The sequence below is a fragment of the Malaclemys terrapin genome, chromosome 1, assembly GCF_027887155.1.
Source record: "Malaclemys terrapin pileata isolate rMalTer1 chromosome 1, rMalTer1.hap1, whole genome shotgun sequence".
Classification (NCBI taxonomy): Eukaryota; Metazoa; Chordata; order Testudines; family Emydidae; genus Malaclemys; species Malaclemys terrapin.
The window spans coordinates 10,534,928-10,551,775 of record NC_071505.1 but is presented as its reverse complement, the minus strand read 5'-3'; the positions used below and the strand labels follow the sequence as shown (position 1 = coordinate 10,551,775).

At 47.9% G+C, this 16,848-nt stretch overlaps 1 protein-coding gene across 5 annotated transcripts in view; it reads right to left on the bottom strand.

Moving 5' to 3' along the window:
* Nucleotides 1-16,848, bottom strand: part of PFKFB3 (6-phosphofructo-2-kinase/fructose-2,6-biphosphatase 3) — a 74,121-nt gene that overhangs the window by 13,263 nt on the left and 44,010 nt on the right. For all 5 annotated transcript variants that reach the window (XM_054016025.1, XM_054016011.1, XM_054016018.1 and 2 more), the window contains 9 exons: nt 9,673-9,798; nt 8,727-8,823; nt 7,808-7,874; nt 7,114-7,188; nt 6,515-6,571; nt 2,804-2,928; nt 1,580-1,787; nt 1,177-1,323; nt 478-582 (listed from right to left, as the gene is read on the bottom strand). In XM_054016025.1, coding sequence (XP_053872000.1) covers nt 478-582; nt 1,177-1,323; nt 1,580-1,787; nt 2,804-2,928; nt 6,515-6,571; nt 7,114-7,188; nt 7,808-7,874; nt 8,727-8,823; nt 9,673-9,798 — 1,007 coding nt within the window. The remainder of the gene's footprint in view (nt 1-477; nt 583-1,176; nt 1,324-1,579; nt 1,788-2,803; nt 2,929-6,514; nt 6,572-7,113; nt 7,189-7,807; nt 7,875-8,726; nt 8,824-9,672; nt 9,799-16,848) is intronic.

Here is a 16,848-nt window from a genome sequence, read left to right as displayed (position 1 = left end):
ACACATCACTTCATCACCCCCTAAAAATGTACCATCAGCTCACTCCCCCAGCCAGCAGAGAGCGCTGGAGAGATGCTACCATCAGCCTCAGGAGGGTGTCTGAGGGCAGGGGAGTAAAGAGAACTCCTTTGGGATGAAAGATGCTACTTTACATTAAATATAGGGCCAGATTCAGATACCTTTACTCAGGTTAAGTAGCACCTTATGCCTCGAGCGGTCTTCATGAAATCAACGGGACCATCCATCAATTTGACTAAGGTATCAGAACCAGCCCGTAATAATTTGACAAGTGCCCAAAAGGGGTCAGCACTCACATCTAGTTACCACTTTGACTCAAAGTACTCAGAGATCCTAGACTGACCCATTTCTTTTCTGCCCTCTAGGCTGGATGCAGAGCAGAAGGGTATATGGGGATGATAGGAAAGTATGCGGCGTTTTAGACCAGTCACGTCCCAGAGGGTTTCTCTGCAGACATACCTCTCCAGAAGGGTAGCGGTAATAGTATTTGTCCTGATCGCGTAAAGCAAATTCCTCCGGGTGCTTCTCCTTGATCTCTTCGTAAGTCATCTCTTCACATACACCCTGCGGGAACAAGACATCCCTCGAGGTTATTTACTGGGCTCCAGACAACAGAGCTGCAGGTGCCAACCAATGCAGGTACCAGGAAGCCTTACAGCAAACCCTTTTCCTGCACATAGAGAATAACCTGCACTTGAGCCCCTCAGAATTCAGCTGTGCAGTGACCCTACATGGCTGCAATTTTAAACCAGTAGGTTAGAGACAAAAGCTAACAAGCAATTTGGCAGCACCGCATGTGCTACCAAAACCAGGCCGGCAAACAATATTGCCTCTTTACGTCTCTGGAGAGGTTTGACGTCACTGCTTGGGAAACGTCAGCACTGGCCGTCAGAGCAAGGCACTGAGTCAGCTTCCCCCCACCCACTCAACACTTCCACAGCACCTCAGTCCTGGCCCTCCCCTTCCCATCCTCGCTATTACAGCGCCAGGCCTCTCCTGGACAAAACACAGCCGCGCTGACCAGGTCACAGTGTGTTGGAGTGGGCAAACCTTGCTTCCACTGTGACATTTGGGCAGAGGTGGAAGGCCAGTGCCCTCACCGCTCTGCTCACCCAGACAGTGAGAGTCAGCAATTAGTAACCCAGTTAAGATGCTTACGGCATCGATTTCGTTGAGCGCCTTCCACTGTTCATAGGGCAGCTTGAGGGCTTCTGCCGTTTGGATTGTCCTCTTGAGTTGGCTGGTCCAGATTTTGAGGTCCTTCAGGTTCTGCTCCTCAACAAATTTGTTCAATGCAATGGCAAACTAAAGGAGATAAAACAAAGAGTGTGGTTATTGAACCTCCGCTACCCAGGGCTTCCAGATGGTCCTGTTTACCCCAGATTTCAGAGGTGCTCATTTAAGTGCCAGTAGTGCACTGAAATGTTGCCAATTCAGAAGACACATTCAGGCCAACACGAAGTATATATATCTGATGCCATCTTGTCTCATACACGGCATATTACACAACCAGGGACTTGCTCCCCCCTGCCCAAATACAAGAGGGATATTGTTCCCCTACCTTCTTGCCCCTATTGGAGAGTCCAGAGTCGCCTCCAATCTTCCCCTTGAGGTTGAATTCGCTCTCGCCATGTCGACACAGATAAATGGTGCGGGGCTGGACATGGATGTTCATTAGGTAATAGACAATCCTGCTCTGGATGTGATCCTGGACCCTGTTCACCAGGAACCTCCGGCCAACATCGATCACTTTGATCAGAGACACGTCCCTGTGGAAACCATGGCAAGGAGCAGTGGAAACATGAAGCAAAGGCAACTGTCGAGAATAAATGTCAAGGGGATATAATCCCCATGTTAAAAGGATTTGCTGCAGGGGTATTTCATGGTAGCTTTAAGGCTTTTCTTTGAAATCACTGCTACATTGAGACTGGCCAGACAATCTCCATTTTTCTTGTTCCGTTAAAAAAAGATTAAATAAGATTCTTCTGACTCCAGGCCCACGGCTGGTAGCTAGCACAAGCCTCCATTGTAGGAGAGATCTGGGATGAGGCAGTGTCCCCCATGTGGCTTTCACACCTCAGGACAGTTGGGATTGACACCACACATTGAATGACTGATTACACTGAAACCCTGAAGGCCCAGAGAAAGCCACCTGCTGCCCCACACCCATGCCAGGTGCAGAAAGTCACGGGATGATGGAGGAGTTACTCATGGTAAAAAAGTGTTCCCAAATGGAGAAGCAGAGGAGATAAATATGCAGCACTGCAGACTAAAACTGGCTCTATCCAGAGTCACTTAGGGTGGCCAGGGCCTCCTGGGTGTCTGCTCTGGCTGGAGAGTTGATTACGGTAGGGGCCAGCTCCTTCCCAGGGCTCGCAACATTACAGAGCTTTGATGGGATGATGTCAAAGGTTCAGAGAAGCACCCTACATCTCAGCTGCCCCTCCAAAGTTCTTGGGTCTGGAAACCAGCCTGAAAGCCTCAAGAAATCAGCGCACGCTGCTTCTGGTCAGCCCAGAAATCGCATGTAAAAGTTACCACAGGATGCTCTGGTACTCTGGCTCCAGGCTGGAGCCACAAGGCATAAAGGATGGTGAAAAAGCCAGATCTTTTTGGCCCTCCAATAGATGCTTGAGTTTAATGAGAGTTTGGGACTCACTCTTATTTTATTCTAATAAATTCACTTTTTCAAACAGAAACTGAAATACAGATCTATATTTTATTACCCTTTTCTTCCAAGACAAAACACCTTCACGCCAAGCTATTTCAAAGCAAAACCCCTTACCTGTCATAGTTATCTGGGTCAAGCGGCTGGTAGCTGGCCTGGTAACAATTGATTCTCTTCATAAAGTCTTCCATGGCATCAGTTGAGTTGCAGTCCCTATAATCCGGGCTGGACAATTTAACTTCCTGCAGCAACACAGAAAACAAATCAATGCGTCATCAGAAAGCTTTCTGTGCAGACAAAAGCTAGCGCCTCAGGTCAACGACAGTGCAAACACGATGTGTCTTGGAACAGTCAGGCTGGTCTAATATCAGGTGTCAAAGCTCTTCCAAGAGTCAGGTACAAAGAGTCCACTTACAGGTGGAATTCTGAAGTTATAAAAGAAGTAAAGTAAGAACGAATGGGAAGTGTAAGATGGGTAAACACATGGCTGCAACGCGTAGCTTGGGTTACCATTTCCTCTCCGAATCAAAGATTACCTAGCTTAAGGGTTTCTCAGTGATTTAGCCTCAACATTTAGTTGCCAAGAAAAGAGAAGTTAGTCCAGTGACAGTCTCAGCTCCCTAACGAGTCAGCTGAGCACACCCACAACATGGGAAAAAAAATACACCATCCAACTACTTGTAAAGAGAACCAGTGATGTCTACGTGGTTAGAGTGGAACATGGGAAGCAAGTGACCTTAGGCAAGATAGTTGTACAGCACGTAGCAGAATGGGGATCTTGTCCATGAATACCTACTGCATTAGAAATACACCTCTACCCCGATAGAACGCGACCCAGCATAACACGAATTCGGATATAACGCGGGAAAGCAGTGGGGAGCCCCGGCCCTTTCAAGCGCCACCCAAGCCCTGCTGCTTTACCACGTTATAGCCGAATTCGTGTGGAGCCCTAGGCCCTTTAAATCCCCACCCGAGCCCGGCTGCTGGAGCTCTGGCAGTGATTTAAAGGGACCGGGGCTCCCCGCAGCGGCTGGAGCACTGGGCCCTTTAAATCACCACCGGGGAAGCCGGTCCAGTCCGGCACGGTGTACCGGCTCTTGCCAGTAGGCCGTACCAGACCGTACCCAATATAACACAGTCTCACCTATAAGGCAGTGAGATTTTTTGGCTCCCGAGGACCACGTTATATCGGGGTAGAGGCGTAATTTAAATGTTTTGTGCCTCAGTTTCCCCATCTGTGTAATGGAGGTAATAGTACTTTACTTCCTCCCAGTGGCATCATTAATTAGCATCTGTGAATTGCTTTAGGATCCCTAGATGACACATGCTGTAAGGCCACAATGTTATCATCCAACATTTACTCTAAGTTTCTGATACTGCAGCACCAAGCTTAGGCATTGCAGCTAACAGTGTTGGTGTTGCAATTACATCAACACGCTGACCCTACAATGGCTTACACGTGTCAGTAATATGGACACCAATGCAACAACTCATGCGAGTCAAGTTAAGTGTGTGCAGAACTGTTTGCAGGATCAGGGCCTTTTGTCATTGATGTTATTATTATAATTTATTTTCTTAGGGTACGTCTTCACTTACCGGAGGGTCCGGCGGTAAGTAATCGATGTTCTGGGATTGATTTATCGCGTCTGGTTAAGACGCGATAAATCGATCCCAGATCGATCCCGGAAGTGCTCGCCGTCGACGCTGGTACTCCAGCTCGCCGAGAGGAGTAAGCGGCATCGACGGGGGAGCCTGCCTGCCGCGTCTGGACCCGCGGTAAGTTTGGACTAAGGTACTTCGAATTCAGCTACGTTCTTAACGTAGCTGAATTTGCGTACCTTAGTCCGAAGTGGGGGCTTAGTGGGGACCAGGCCTTATATTGCATCTGAGCACTAACACACTGTTAATCTGTAACGTCCGGTGAAGCAGAAACTTACACACAATTTTATCTCCAAGCACGTACTTATGCATTAACTAACTTGAAGGGAAGTTATTGATTTGTGTAAAATAAGGTGTGAGCTATCCACAGAGATAAGAAGGGAAATAACCAAATCAAGGATAGACAGAGAGAAATCTGGTCAGCTCCAAGGTTTTTCTTTCAGTTCTTTTGGGGGCCTGCCCATGGAGGCCAAACTCCCATTGAACCTCACAGGAACTGTGCTTGTATAAGGGTGACAAGATGGACCCCATTCAAGTGTAGGATGTTCCCAGGTGCACCCTTACCTGTCTGAATGTAACTCAAAGCTGTGTAGTTGCTAGTATCATTAAGGGAATTCTATGGAAAGGGGAAGAATGAGTCAGCTTCCTATATGGTAACACCAGACAGCAATACAAGACAAACCCGTGCCATAAAACCTTGTCACCTAGGGACAAGCACCATTTGAACTCTGGGCATCGAGCCAATGGAGTTTGAGGTGCTGTAAAATGACTTGGAATGTTGTGATGTAGAACTGGAGATAAGATTGGCAGTTGGAAGAGTGTCTGGTAACAGGTTAGCAGGGAAAGTGAATTTTCATTAAAGAAATAAAAAAAGCCCCTCTCTGCTCTGGCCAACCCTAAGGCAGGGGTTACCTCTTCTGACACATGCACAGGCAGGGCAGGGCACCAAAAAGACAGCTTCTCAAGAAGGAAGTTGCATGCCATTAATGTTTCTTCCCTAGCTAAGACTTCATCTAGCAGGGAAAAAAGTGTGTAGTGAGGCCCGGTTACGGTCTTTTCTTGTGCATCTGTTTAATAGCAGACCTTGAGTAAAGTTTTCAAAAAGCACAGAAGTGACTTAGGAGCCTAAGTCCCATTGACTTGCACTGAGATTTAGGCTTCAAGGTCATTTTTGAAAACGGGATTTATACTCCAGTCACTTAAGCACTTTTGAAAAAATTGCCCCTCATTATGAAGTTATATTGTGACAAAGTGGGAATATTTTGTAATATTTTGTATGAGTCATGTGAGCCTCGGTTTCCCCCATACTTTGGATTGCTACCAAGTGGTGGGAAAAGGATTACAGTTTGCTCTCAGGGCAGACTACAAAATACAGATGTGTGTCACCCCTGTCTGGGTGGAACAATTAGCGTCATTAAGAAACTGGCTGAAACTAGCTCAGATCAACAAGGGGTCCAGAGACATAATGCAAGCTCCAGTGACTCATAACTTGAGTCTCACCAGCAGGAAGCTCCAGCCAGGGGGTTGTGAACTCAGGATGGTCCTGCCTGGAGAACAAAGGACAGACATGACCAACAGGGAATAAGAGATGGCTTCTGGAAGAGGCTCGGGCCCCTCTCACCTTGGAATGGACTAAGGAAGGAAGTCAGGGAGAGACAGAGCTTGAAAATGGAGTTCCCCACAGCTTGGCTGGTGAATTGTGTCTTGACCAGAATGGACTACGCTTTAACCTTCGTTTCTCTGTGCTAACCTGAGGACTTCCAATGCTGCGTTCCACTTGACCAATAAACTCTACTCTGTTTTGAAAATGCTGTTTGGGGGTGACGCTGCAAATACTGGTTGGGGTGCGGTAGTCCTTGAAGAGAACACACGTCTCTACCAGGAGTCTACCTCAGTTGGACTTGCTGAGCAGCGCAGGGCTGCTGGAGCCCAGCAGCTCAGTCTAGGAGGCCGTGAAGCAGCGTGGCCTACCCTGAAGGAAGAGTGAGACCCCCATGGTCCTGAAGGGGCTGGTGCCAGACAGTCTTTACACACTTTCTGCCCGGAGAGAGGTAAAAACTAAAAATCCTCAGCTGCCGCTGAAGTACAATAAGCTGATCACCAGCTAGGGTCAGATACAATCTGTGCAAATGCAGGATTTAGAAATAGATAATAGCTTTCCATTCTCACCATAACATTGGTGGCAACCACGGATGGGTCATTGCAAACAGATTCAATGAAGAACACCTGGAAGACAAAGCAAACACCGGTTGAAGACTGGCAGTGAAACATAGGGAGTTTATTATATCCAGCCTGATGTCTGCTCTAACCACTCCATGCAATTCTGAGTAGAATGTTTCAAAACTATTTCCTAATCCACCGTATGGCAGAAAGTTTCCCCTCTCACCAGCTCATCTATTTTATTCTCCTTGGCTTGGAGATCTTAGTGGGGAGTTGGGTGGAAATGTTCTTTATGTTTGGTTCCCACTAACCTGGGCTCTGGAAACCCAAGGTCAATTCCCTGCTCCGCCACAGACTTCCTGTGTGACCTTGGGCATGTCACGTAGCCCCAGATCCTCAAAGGTATTGAGACTCCTCACTCCCAAGTTAGGCAACTAAATACCTTTGAGGACCTGGGCCTAAGTCTCTCTGTGCCTCTGTTTTCCCATCTGTAAAACAGCACTTCCCCACCTCAAAGGGGTGTTGTGAGGCCTAAGAGATACTCAGAAACTATGGTAACGCAGGCCATATAAGTACCTTAGATAGATAAAAGTCTGGCGTATACTGACCTTGAACCCATTTTCTTTGGCAAAGTTTAAGACCATTCCTCTTCTCTCCCTTGTTGTATTGGTAGCATCAAAAACCTATACAATAAAAATGCCAGGGAGGTCACCTTCAGGGGACATTTAAATAGCTCTCGGGGGAGGGGGAGAATTGTTTGACAATATATTTGCTGAGGTTTAGAATCAGAAAAAGGAAATAATAAATTCATCACTTAAGGCAGTTTTCAGTTATAAGCCTTTGATTCTTAGAACAAAAACATGGCAGTAAAAACCTCCAGAAGGCAAGTAAGGGAGCAAAAGGGATCCCGTGGATTTAATGGCATGTGCAAGGAAGGATGGTCTTAAGGCACTGAAGTTGTGGGTTCAGTTCCTGGCTCTCCCACCACAAACTTCCTTTGTAGCCTTGGGGAAGTCACTTAATTCCTCAGCCTCTTTTCAGCCCTGCAAGTAGCAGGTAGAATACTCATAGGGAGGCTGTGAGGAAGGCTTCGTTCATGTTTGTGAGGTACTGTGGTGATGGGACCAATCTGAAGTCCTACAATGATGGGAACGGCCTCTTCCCCAAGGCGCTGTTCCAGTGTGTAGAACACAGGCTGCAGGATGCAGTTTCACTGGGGGACTGTCTCAGCACACACTGACAGTATTTTGAGGATGGAAAGAGGCCTCTTGTTTCAACTAGCAGCCCCCCATCTGAACTTACCGCGATCTGGCCACCTTCCGCCGACAGGTACAATTTGACGTCTCTCAAGGCAGCTAAGGCACATTGTCTGCAGCAGAGGAAGAAAGAGATGTTTCTTAAGTAACTAGAGATGCTTATAAGAGCCAGTGGCTTGTTCCTGATGAAGCAGCCTTAAAGTTCCAACTCCTCCTAACCTTCCCACAACCCACGATTCCTGGTACGATTCCTGGTACGATCGTGATATCCCCGATCGACGGTCCGGAGCTGTGCGGCCAAAAGCCCCCGTTCTAGCATTTACCGCGAGGCCACCGGCTTCACATCCATGAGGTTTGCCCACTTTGCAGATGGGAATCCCAATTCTGACTTCCTGTGAGTGACTGATTAGATAACAGCTATAACGCTCTGTGAACGTGAAGCCACTCTGCAGGCTAAATGTTATTCAACGCCTCAACGGACAGCGGCCGGCCTTGCACCTTCTGGTGGCTCTGACAAGCTAAAAGGGAGCTGCACTCCACTTTCTCACCACAGAACCGCAAACCAGGAATGTCAATAGCCTGGTCTGGAACTGGGGAGTCCCTGGGCTCCAAGGACGATACTCTTAGGGCTCGCTTTTCAGAAATGCTGAGACCCCTCAAAAGTTCAGCTAACGTCAATGGGAGCTGCAGGTGCTCAACACTTCTGAAAAATCAGGACCTAAGGCTTAGATCCTCAAAGGGAATTGGTGCCTAAATCCCTTTCAGGATCTGGGCCTAAGCCCTGAATGGCATTCAGGCAGCAGGGGAAATCTTAAGAGACTGGGTCGGACCATGTTTCCAGTTACACTGTTCTAACTCCAGAGTAATTCCCTTGAAATCAGGGGGAAGGGTTACCTCCAATTTACAGCAGATTTTGGCTCAAAGAGAGCGGGCGGGTTAACAGAACGAGGCAACAGCAAACTTACTTCCGGACATTCATGCCCTCCTCGTTGTCAGGGCGGAAGAAGTCATAGGAGCTGTAATGCTTCACCGCCTCCCGGCGATACTCTCCCACGTTGAAAACTGCAAGGTGAAGGCAGGCAGTGAGTACAGCATTGGAAAGGGGCCAGCTAGTATGTCCCATACACAGCTCAGCAGGCTCCAGGAGCACGACAGTATGTACGGAAACCCATCCAGAGATTGGCAGGAAAAGGGTTAACCCTCTCTCTCTCTCGCTACACCCCCACTACGAAACTAGCATCTCCAGCAGATATTCTCCAGGGATCCCAGCCGCAAGGGTGTCAAACACGACTGGGCTTAGCAACCCACTGCTCCACTGCAAGGAGTTTCTGGCAAGTGCCCACACGCTCTGGACAGATCCGAGAGCCAGATTCACCCTGGGAGGAGGTGGAGCAAAAGGCTTTGGGAAATCCCTCATACACTGAACTCAGCTGCAAGAAGCCCTTTCGATAAACAAACCAAATGGGCTTGGCCCCCTCGGCGAAAAAGGAACATCAATGGAAGGGGCAGGGGGCAGGCAGAAGCCACCAAGTAGTCAGGATCCTCTCTCAAGGATCTCTCTCCCCGATGGATGTGGACAGGGCCGGCTCTAACTTTTTTGCCGCCCCAAGCAAAACAAAAAAAACAAAACAAAAAAACCGCCCCGCTGTAACACACACCCCCCCAGCGCCGCCCCACCCCGCCGAAACAAAACAAACAAAACCCCTGAGCGCCGCTCTTCCACCCCAAGATTGGCCGCCCCTTACAAGGTGCCGCCTCAAGCACGTGCTTGGTCGGCTGGTGCCTGGAGCCGGCCCTGGATGCGGAAGAGGGAGATCCTGCCAAGCTCGATCCATTGGAGTGTTTAACTCCACGGGCGCCTCCCCAGTGGACCAGGGCACTTCTAGCAGGAACGGCTGGCTGGGGCCTCACCTTTTGTTGGGACACCAATCCAATTGAGGTAGCGAGTCAGCTTCTTGGAGATGTAAGTCTTCCCCCGAGCTGGAAGGCCAACCATAACGATCACAGTGGGGGAATTGGTAAGCTGCGGCCCACAGGCTACAATGAAGAGAGAAAACACACAAGCAGCCATTATAATCCCTCAGCATCATCCCTGCAAGGTTTGACAAAGCAGGCATCAGGGCGCTTATCCCCTCAGTGCATCGACAGCAAGAGGAAATCTAATACCTCCCTCTTTAGACTTCCCTCTCCCCATCAAACAACTGGCGCCAGGCACTGAAGCCTCTAGTCTGCAAATCTGCTGACTCATTTTTGCAACAGGATCTGCTGAATGATCACGTGTCAGACTAAGCAGAGACGGGCAGCAGACAGCTCTGGGGTCGCCGGGTAACGAAGCCCGATGCAATGCCTGACGAAACCAAGCAATACCTCTTCTCCTAAGCACTGATGTACCGGGAGGGAAGGCAGACAGTCTTACAGCTGAAGCTCAGAATTAGGAGACATGGTTCTACGTCCAGCTCTACCACCGACTTACTGCATGACCTTGGGCAAGTCACGTCACCCCCGTGCCTCAGTTTCCCCATTTATAAAATGAGGACAATAATACCGTCCCCACCTCACAGGGAAACCGGTGGACTGCTTCAATAAAGAGCTAGTGTAATGCAGGCGACAATGGTATGATTCATTATGTTTGGTTTGCTGGTTTGAAACACAAGATACTTCTCCTCCGAACTTGGTTCCCAGAAGAGTTACTCAGTATCCAAGCTCTTTGGAACTTTAACGGGCCGCCTCCTGCATATGACTTCCCAGCGACCTAGACCTTCTTCTATACAAGTGGGTAGTTCACTGGGATTCAAAAGGCACTGACTGAAGCTCCAACTGGTGCCAGCTTCGTTTCTAGGCCTGCCTTAGCAGCAAGGCGTTCACGGATCACACATGCCCCGCAGAACTGGCTCCTGGCTAATGCTCTCTGCTGCTGCCACTGCCGAGATAGCATAGCGCACCGGCGAGGGCATTCTGGAGTTGGGTCATTACAGCATCAACTTGCAGGATGAGGTCAAGTTAAACCACGCCCAGTCCCCACTTTGTGACTTTGCTTCCTCTTACACCACTCCCGGAAGACTCAAGTGTTCTTGAAGTCCTTTGGCAACAAGGTGCTTGAGAGCACAGTGTCCTGAACATCCCAGGGACACGGGAAGTGCATCACTGCAAGTGACTTCTCACTGAAACGGCCTTTAGTTACTTCGCTCCTGTCACAAAGTGCAAAACGGGGGCTCACAAATGCAAGCCACAGCAACGCTAGCCAGACCTAGGCATAGGGCAGGCCTTATTCAGACTTCTTTCCCCACTCAGGAAATACACCTCCACTGGGTCCTGCAGAACGGCCCTGCCCATTCTAGTCCTGTCTGTCTGTGCCCAGGAAGAGATTCAAATTAGGTACTGGATTTATGATGCGGGGAAAAAAAATCCATGAAAGACTAAGATGTGAGCGCTGCACTTAAACTTGCAGACATGACTGCAGGCCTCTAAAGCCCTGAAAGAGATGGCTATAAACTCACAGGACTGTCCCTTCCAACCAGCTTTCTTAGAATGAGTAACAGCTTTTAAGTAAACAGAAACATGCAACTGACCATCCCCTTGAGCTTGAAAAAGGACAGAAATAGTATAATACACATTAGCTGCAGAGCTGTGGCCATTCCGGAAGTGACATTTAAGAGTGAAATGGTCCATTACAGCCTCCACCACTTACCACATGTATATAAAGCTACTTTGAAGCAGGTACTTTTTAAAATTTAAAGCCCGATCTGTGTCAATGGATTGAAATTCAGTTCAGAGAGGATAGTAGAAAAAGCACTATCTAACATGGCGGCAGTTAAAATATTTGTTAAAATAAAGATCCCTCCTCATTTAACCTAATTACATGACCAAAAAGTAGCAAGATTTCTGAGCCAAATTTCTCTTGTATTTAGACATCTCCACCCCCAACAAGGTCTCTAGGAAGAGTCCCACTGCTGCACAAGGGAAGAAAAAGCCATAGGACATGCTCCTGAACCTCAAGGGAAAGGACTGGCACTTACTCCAAGTATAGAAAAATGCAAGAAAGGATGACAGCTGTCATTGATGGCATAATAGAATCTGGATTATAGTTGAGTTCCTTAATGCTACTTGGCATCCCATATGCAAAACCTCCTGGTCTTCATGCTAAGCATAAAAAGAGCCTTAAATAAGAGTCACCTATGGACAACTCAGAGTGAAGTTATCTGCAGTCCTCATTTTTACCCACAAGCCTTTCAAGGGCATTTTCCCTCCATTCCTTACACACAGATAGTTCTGTCTAGTTTGTCAGCCTCATCAGAATGGCATGCAAGGAACGAATGTCTTTTGTTATTACAGCAAGAAAAGTAAATGTAATAACCACACAGAATGAAGCTGAGTTTTGTGCACACAATAAACAGGACTCCAATCTCATTTGGCTCCATCAGATCAATCTAGATCATGTGACTTGCTGAGCTCCGCCAATATTTTTGAATGGTGCAAGCAAGAGGCAGATTGCTGGAAGGGGATGGGACTTTTCTCAAACTAGATTTGGGAGTTGCAGTCAAATTTAAGGGGTGTAGATTCCTTTCAATGTCTATGTAAATTCCTGTGCATCTAGATCAGGACAGATTTCTACCGCCTTGCATCCAAAGAAAACCCCTAAAGCTATTGGGAAAAGGACAGCCTGGTACAAAATGATAGCAACAGAGAAAAAAAACTGATTAGATCCTCGAGTCATTCCTCTTGCCAGTGCCTGATAAAGCTGACTAACAGAGGATTGGATCTTAGCCAATATGGGGGGGGGATCAACACTGAAAAAATCAAAGAATGATAGAATGGTTAACTTAAAAAAAAATGCACACAAGTTTTTCTTGCACTAAGAAAAAAAAAAATGAAGCCGGTCTTGAAACACTCCAGTAAAAGACTGAAGCAAATCTGAAAAGAAAAATTAATTGGCGGGTCTGTTCAGCCTTGCTCTCCTGAATTACCACCTCGCCTCCCGGTTCTGCAGGGCAGGATTAAAGGAGAGTTCCCCCAACTTTCCCACTTGAGCTCAGCTACCACAAGAGATCCCCAATCCCAGACCTCAGGGCAGCACTGCAGGTGTTTCCCCATCTCTACACTCACAGCAGCACTGCTGAAAGTCTCACCATTGGCCAGGGAGGGTGAGAGATGAAAGAAGAAACTTAATTTGCTCCCTTCCCCCACAGCAGAAAAAAGATCCACAACACTGAGCCAAGAGGAATTTTGCCAAATGTGCTCGACATTAAAAATAAATAGATACTTGAACAGAGAAGGGAATTGGACTGTTCGCTCCACTGAATATTTCATTATTCTTATGCTCCAGTTAATTAAACCTGACCCTGCAAGGATGAGCATGCACATACACACAGGCAAATCTGCAAAACGTAGGGTCTGATCCTCAGAGGTGCCGAGCACACACACTGCTCCCACTGACTTTAATGGGAGTTGCAGGAGTTGAGCATCTTCATTTGGAAATTTTTCCATCAGATGCATTTTAAGGAAGGTCCATAAACTCGGGGTTGGGGTGAGTCATTGGAATAAAAGTACCTCCTAAAGAGAAGTAGCAGCTGGGGATTGTATGTGCACTTCCTTGTTAAGAACCTGACCTAAAGCCCACCAAAGTCAGTGGGCGTCTTGTTTCCAGGAACTAAATGAAAAACTTGGAAAGGTGCAAAGCGCGGCGCACATAAAATGAACCAAAGATTCGGTTAATCCTTTCTAGCCTCCACTAAACATAATACAGATTTCAGTGTAACCAGAACAAGTTCCAACTGTAAAGAGGATTCAGCTAGGATCTTTAGAAGCACAAAAATCAGTGCAAACATTTCCCCATGTGCCACGATATTCATCAAAGCGTGTGTGAGGGGGATTTCCTGCTCCTACCAACCTGAGTTTAAAATAGAAAAGCCCCCCAATCAATTTTTACTAGCTAAATAAAGACTGTTAAGTTTATGCCAAACAGACAGCAAGAATACAAAGCTGCAAGATCACAACAAACAACAGAATGACACTGGGTTAGGAGGGGCTGCAAAACAGATGTGTGTAATATACCTGTCTAGACTTTTCTACAATGCATATACTTTATAAAAATATACATGCTCATGTGCACATACACATTTTGTATAGAGAGAGATAAAAACACTTTGGTAAATTAGTGCATAAAGCATTTCTATGGTGCTCTTCAGCATGGTGTGTGTGTCTGTATGTGGGTATGCACTCTGGTAGTTGACTCCACAGACTTGCTTGCGTGCACACAACACACACAGGATACATATATATGAGGTATATAATTGTATACACACAAAATGGTACACATGCAAATTGAGCAAGGATGAAGGAAGAGAAAAGTACCAGCTACGCATCCTCAAATATTCCATGCACACACACCCTCCCTCTTGTAAAGTGAGTGGCTCTGCCCATTAAGCCGTCTGCAAGAACTTGGCTTCACAGACTACGTGAGAGACGTGCAACTTGACAGAAATTTAATGGATCACCATCCAAAGGCGGGCGGGAGGCATCGTTTCACATCCATTCAATTTCCCCTAACAAGAAGTCAGCCCATCAGACTAATTATTTCACATGCACACACGCAGAAAAATTCATGCGGTTGGCCCGGGAAGCTTTTTGATGATGCTTAAAAGAGACACTATCGCTCCCTGCTTTCCCTGGGATTTCACGCTAAGTGCATTAGATACGAATCTCTATTGTAACTCAGTATTTGCTCTGCAGTCTGGAGTGATGTTTGTGCTCCTTGTTTTATTTGGATGGAGCAGCGGCGGGGGGTGGGGGTGGGGGGATGTCCTTGATGCCCAAATGAATAACATGAAAGAAATATATCCAACAGATTATTAGGACTCACCCCCGAGGGGTCCCATTCCGTGTTAAGGGAGAGAGTAATTACAAGCTCCATTATCACATCAACTAGCACTTCCACGGAAGTCTTGATAAACCAAAATACATCACAAGCTCTCTCCCCCTCAGCGATTTACGTTGATGACTGTGGAGTACCGAGGATAGGGCCATATCGGTTGTATAAGGATTTCTTTAAAAAGCCAAACACCTACGTGGAGTACCCTGTAAAAGTCCCATCTGCTAACTATATAGCTAATCTCCCCAGACAGGAGACCTGTTATCCTGTAGAAATCAAGGTCCTGCTGCCACACAGATATGCAGCCTTCTCCATAAAGCTATTTCCGACTCAGTTACTCTACCCAGCTGACTGACAAAGGAACGCAGGGGGTATCAAATCCCACATGTAGCCCTGTTCTGGGCATCTCGGACAGAAACCCCAGGGGTCGGTCTTCTTCTTACGCTTTGGCAACACTTGCATAGTTTCTCCAGCCAATAAAAACTCATTTAATTTGACTGGCAAATCCATTAGGACAATATCGTATAGTTTTCTCTATAGGACCAGATGGCATTCAAAACACACACACACACACACACACACACACACACACACACACACACACACACACACACACACACACACACACACACACACACACACAATTTTAACCTCAGCTGTTTAAAGGGGCAGTGTTTCTGGTCGCGGGACACAAATATACAAGCTGCTTTAAAAGAATAAAGCTTAGCTAAAAGACAAGACTATTATCGCTGACTGCCCAATTACTTCTGTATATTCCCTGCGTGCAGAGTACAAGCAATCCTCACCTCACAACTGCTGTGTTTGTGCAAAGGTTTCTAGACTGCTTATTTAGGAGCGGTCAAAGTTATGTGACTTGCATCTTTACAGCTTTGCTTACATATAAGTTGACCGACTCCCGTTGTGATGCTTTGTACTGCAGTAGCACCTCTAGGATCCCGGTGTTTGCGTTTTTGTTTTCATTGAATGGTTCCACTTTTTGACTATGAGGCTTTCTGTTCATGCCAGTTTAAAAAAAAATCCAATTATGAAGCTACTGTTTCTGCTTTATTATTCACACCGCTTACCCCTTTCACCTCCCTCCTACGGGATCACAACCAAAATCAAGTCACTTATGCAACTCATTTTGCACATGGAAGCAAAGGGTGAGGGACTTCCCAACGCGAAGTCAATGGTAAAACCCCAAGCAGAATCAGGCTTTTGACAATCCCAGCATAAAACGTGAGTGATGTAACTTTACAAAATTAGGTCGCGTTTGCCAGGCCATGGTTCTGAAAGTGGAGATCCCTGGGTGCAAGAAGCTATAGAGATGCGGTGTGGCACTGCATCTTCTGCAGCTCCTTAGCAAAGAGGAGAATTAGGTGCAGGGATTTCTTTTGGAGGGAGGTGGGACTGCCCCGAGCTCAGATCTCCCTTACGGGGGAAGAAAGGGGCCCTGGGAACAATGCAGCAGGGAAAATGCAGCATCCATGCTTTCCCCCTCCCCTCTCCCACCCAATCCAGCAACGCTACACGTGGGGAAGCCACACCAGCCATCTCCCAGCACGACAGATCCCTGGTCCCGTCCCTCCAGCAGCCCCAGGGTCAAAGAACGGGAAGGCGGCGGGTCTGGACCCTGCCCGCCCAGCCGAGGAGCAAGGCACACTGTCGGATGCGGCAAAGCCACCGCCATTTCCAGCCTATGGCCACCCCCCCACCCCCGCCTTCCCACCCGCCCGGAGGAGTCACACGCGCCAGCAGCAGTCCCTGCCTCCAGCCATGCGTGCAGCCGGAGGGGGCGTGCTGCGGCTAGACCGCGGCTAGGGAGCATTTCAGGTCACTCGCCCGCCCATGCCGGCCGCAGTAAGGACACGCAGACGCGGAGCTACGGGCCGGTTATACGGCCATTCAGGCGCACAGCTCGCCAGGGGCATCGGCCCACCGCTTGCAGCAACCCTCCCTTCCCTCCCCCGCCGGCCCGGCAGCTGCACCTCCCCGCTCCGCCTCACACGGAAGCTCTGCTCAAGGTAGACGTGGGAGCATCTTCCTCCCACCGACTCCGCTGGAGGGGCACACGGGACAACGCTTGATTTCTAGGGAAACACCATTTCCCCGAGCCTGCCCGGTATCCTCCTCTCCGGGGTACATTCCCACTGCTCTCCGGTGCAATCGTCCTACGTGTCCAGGTTATGTTGCTAACAGCGCCCATGATCCGTTTTAGT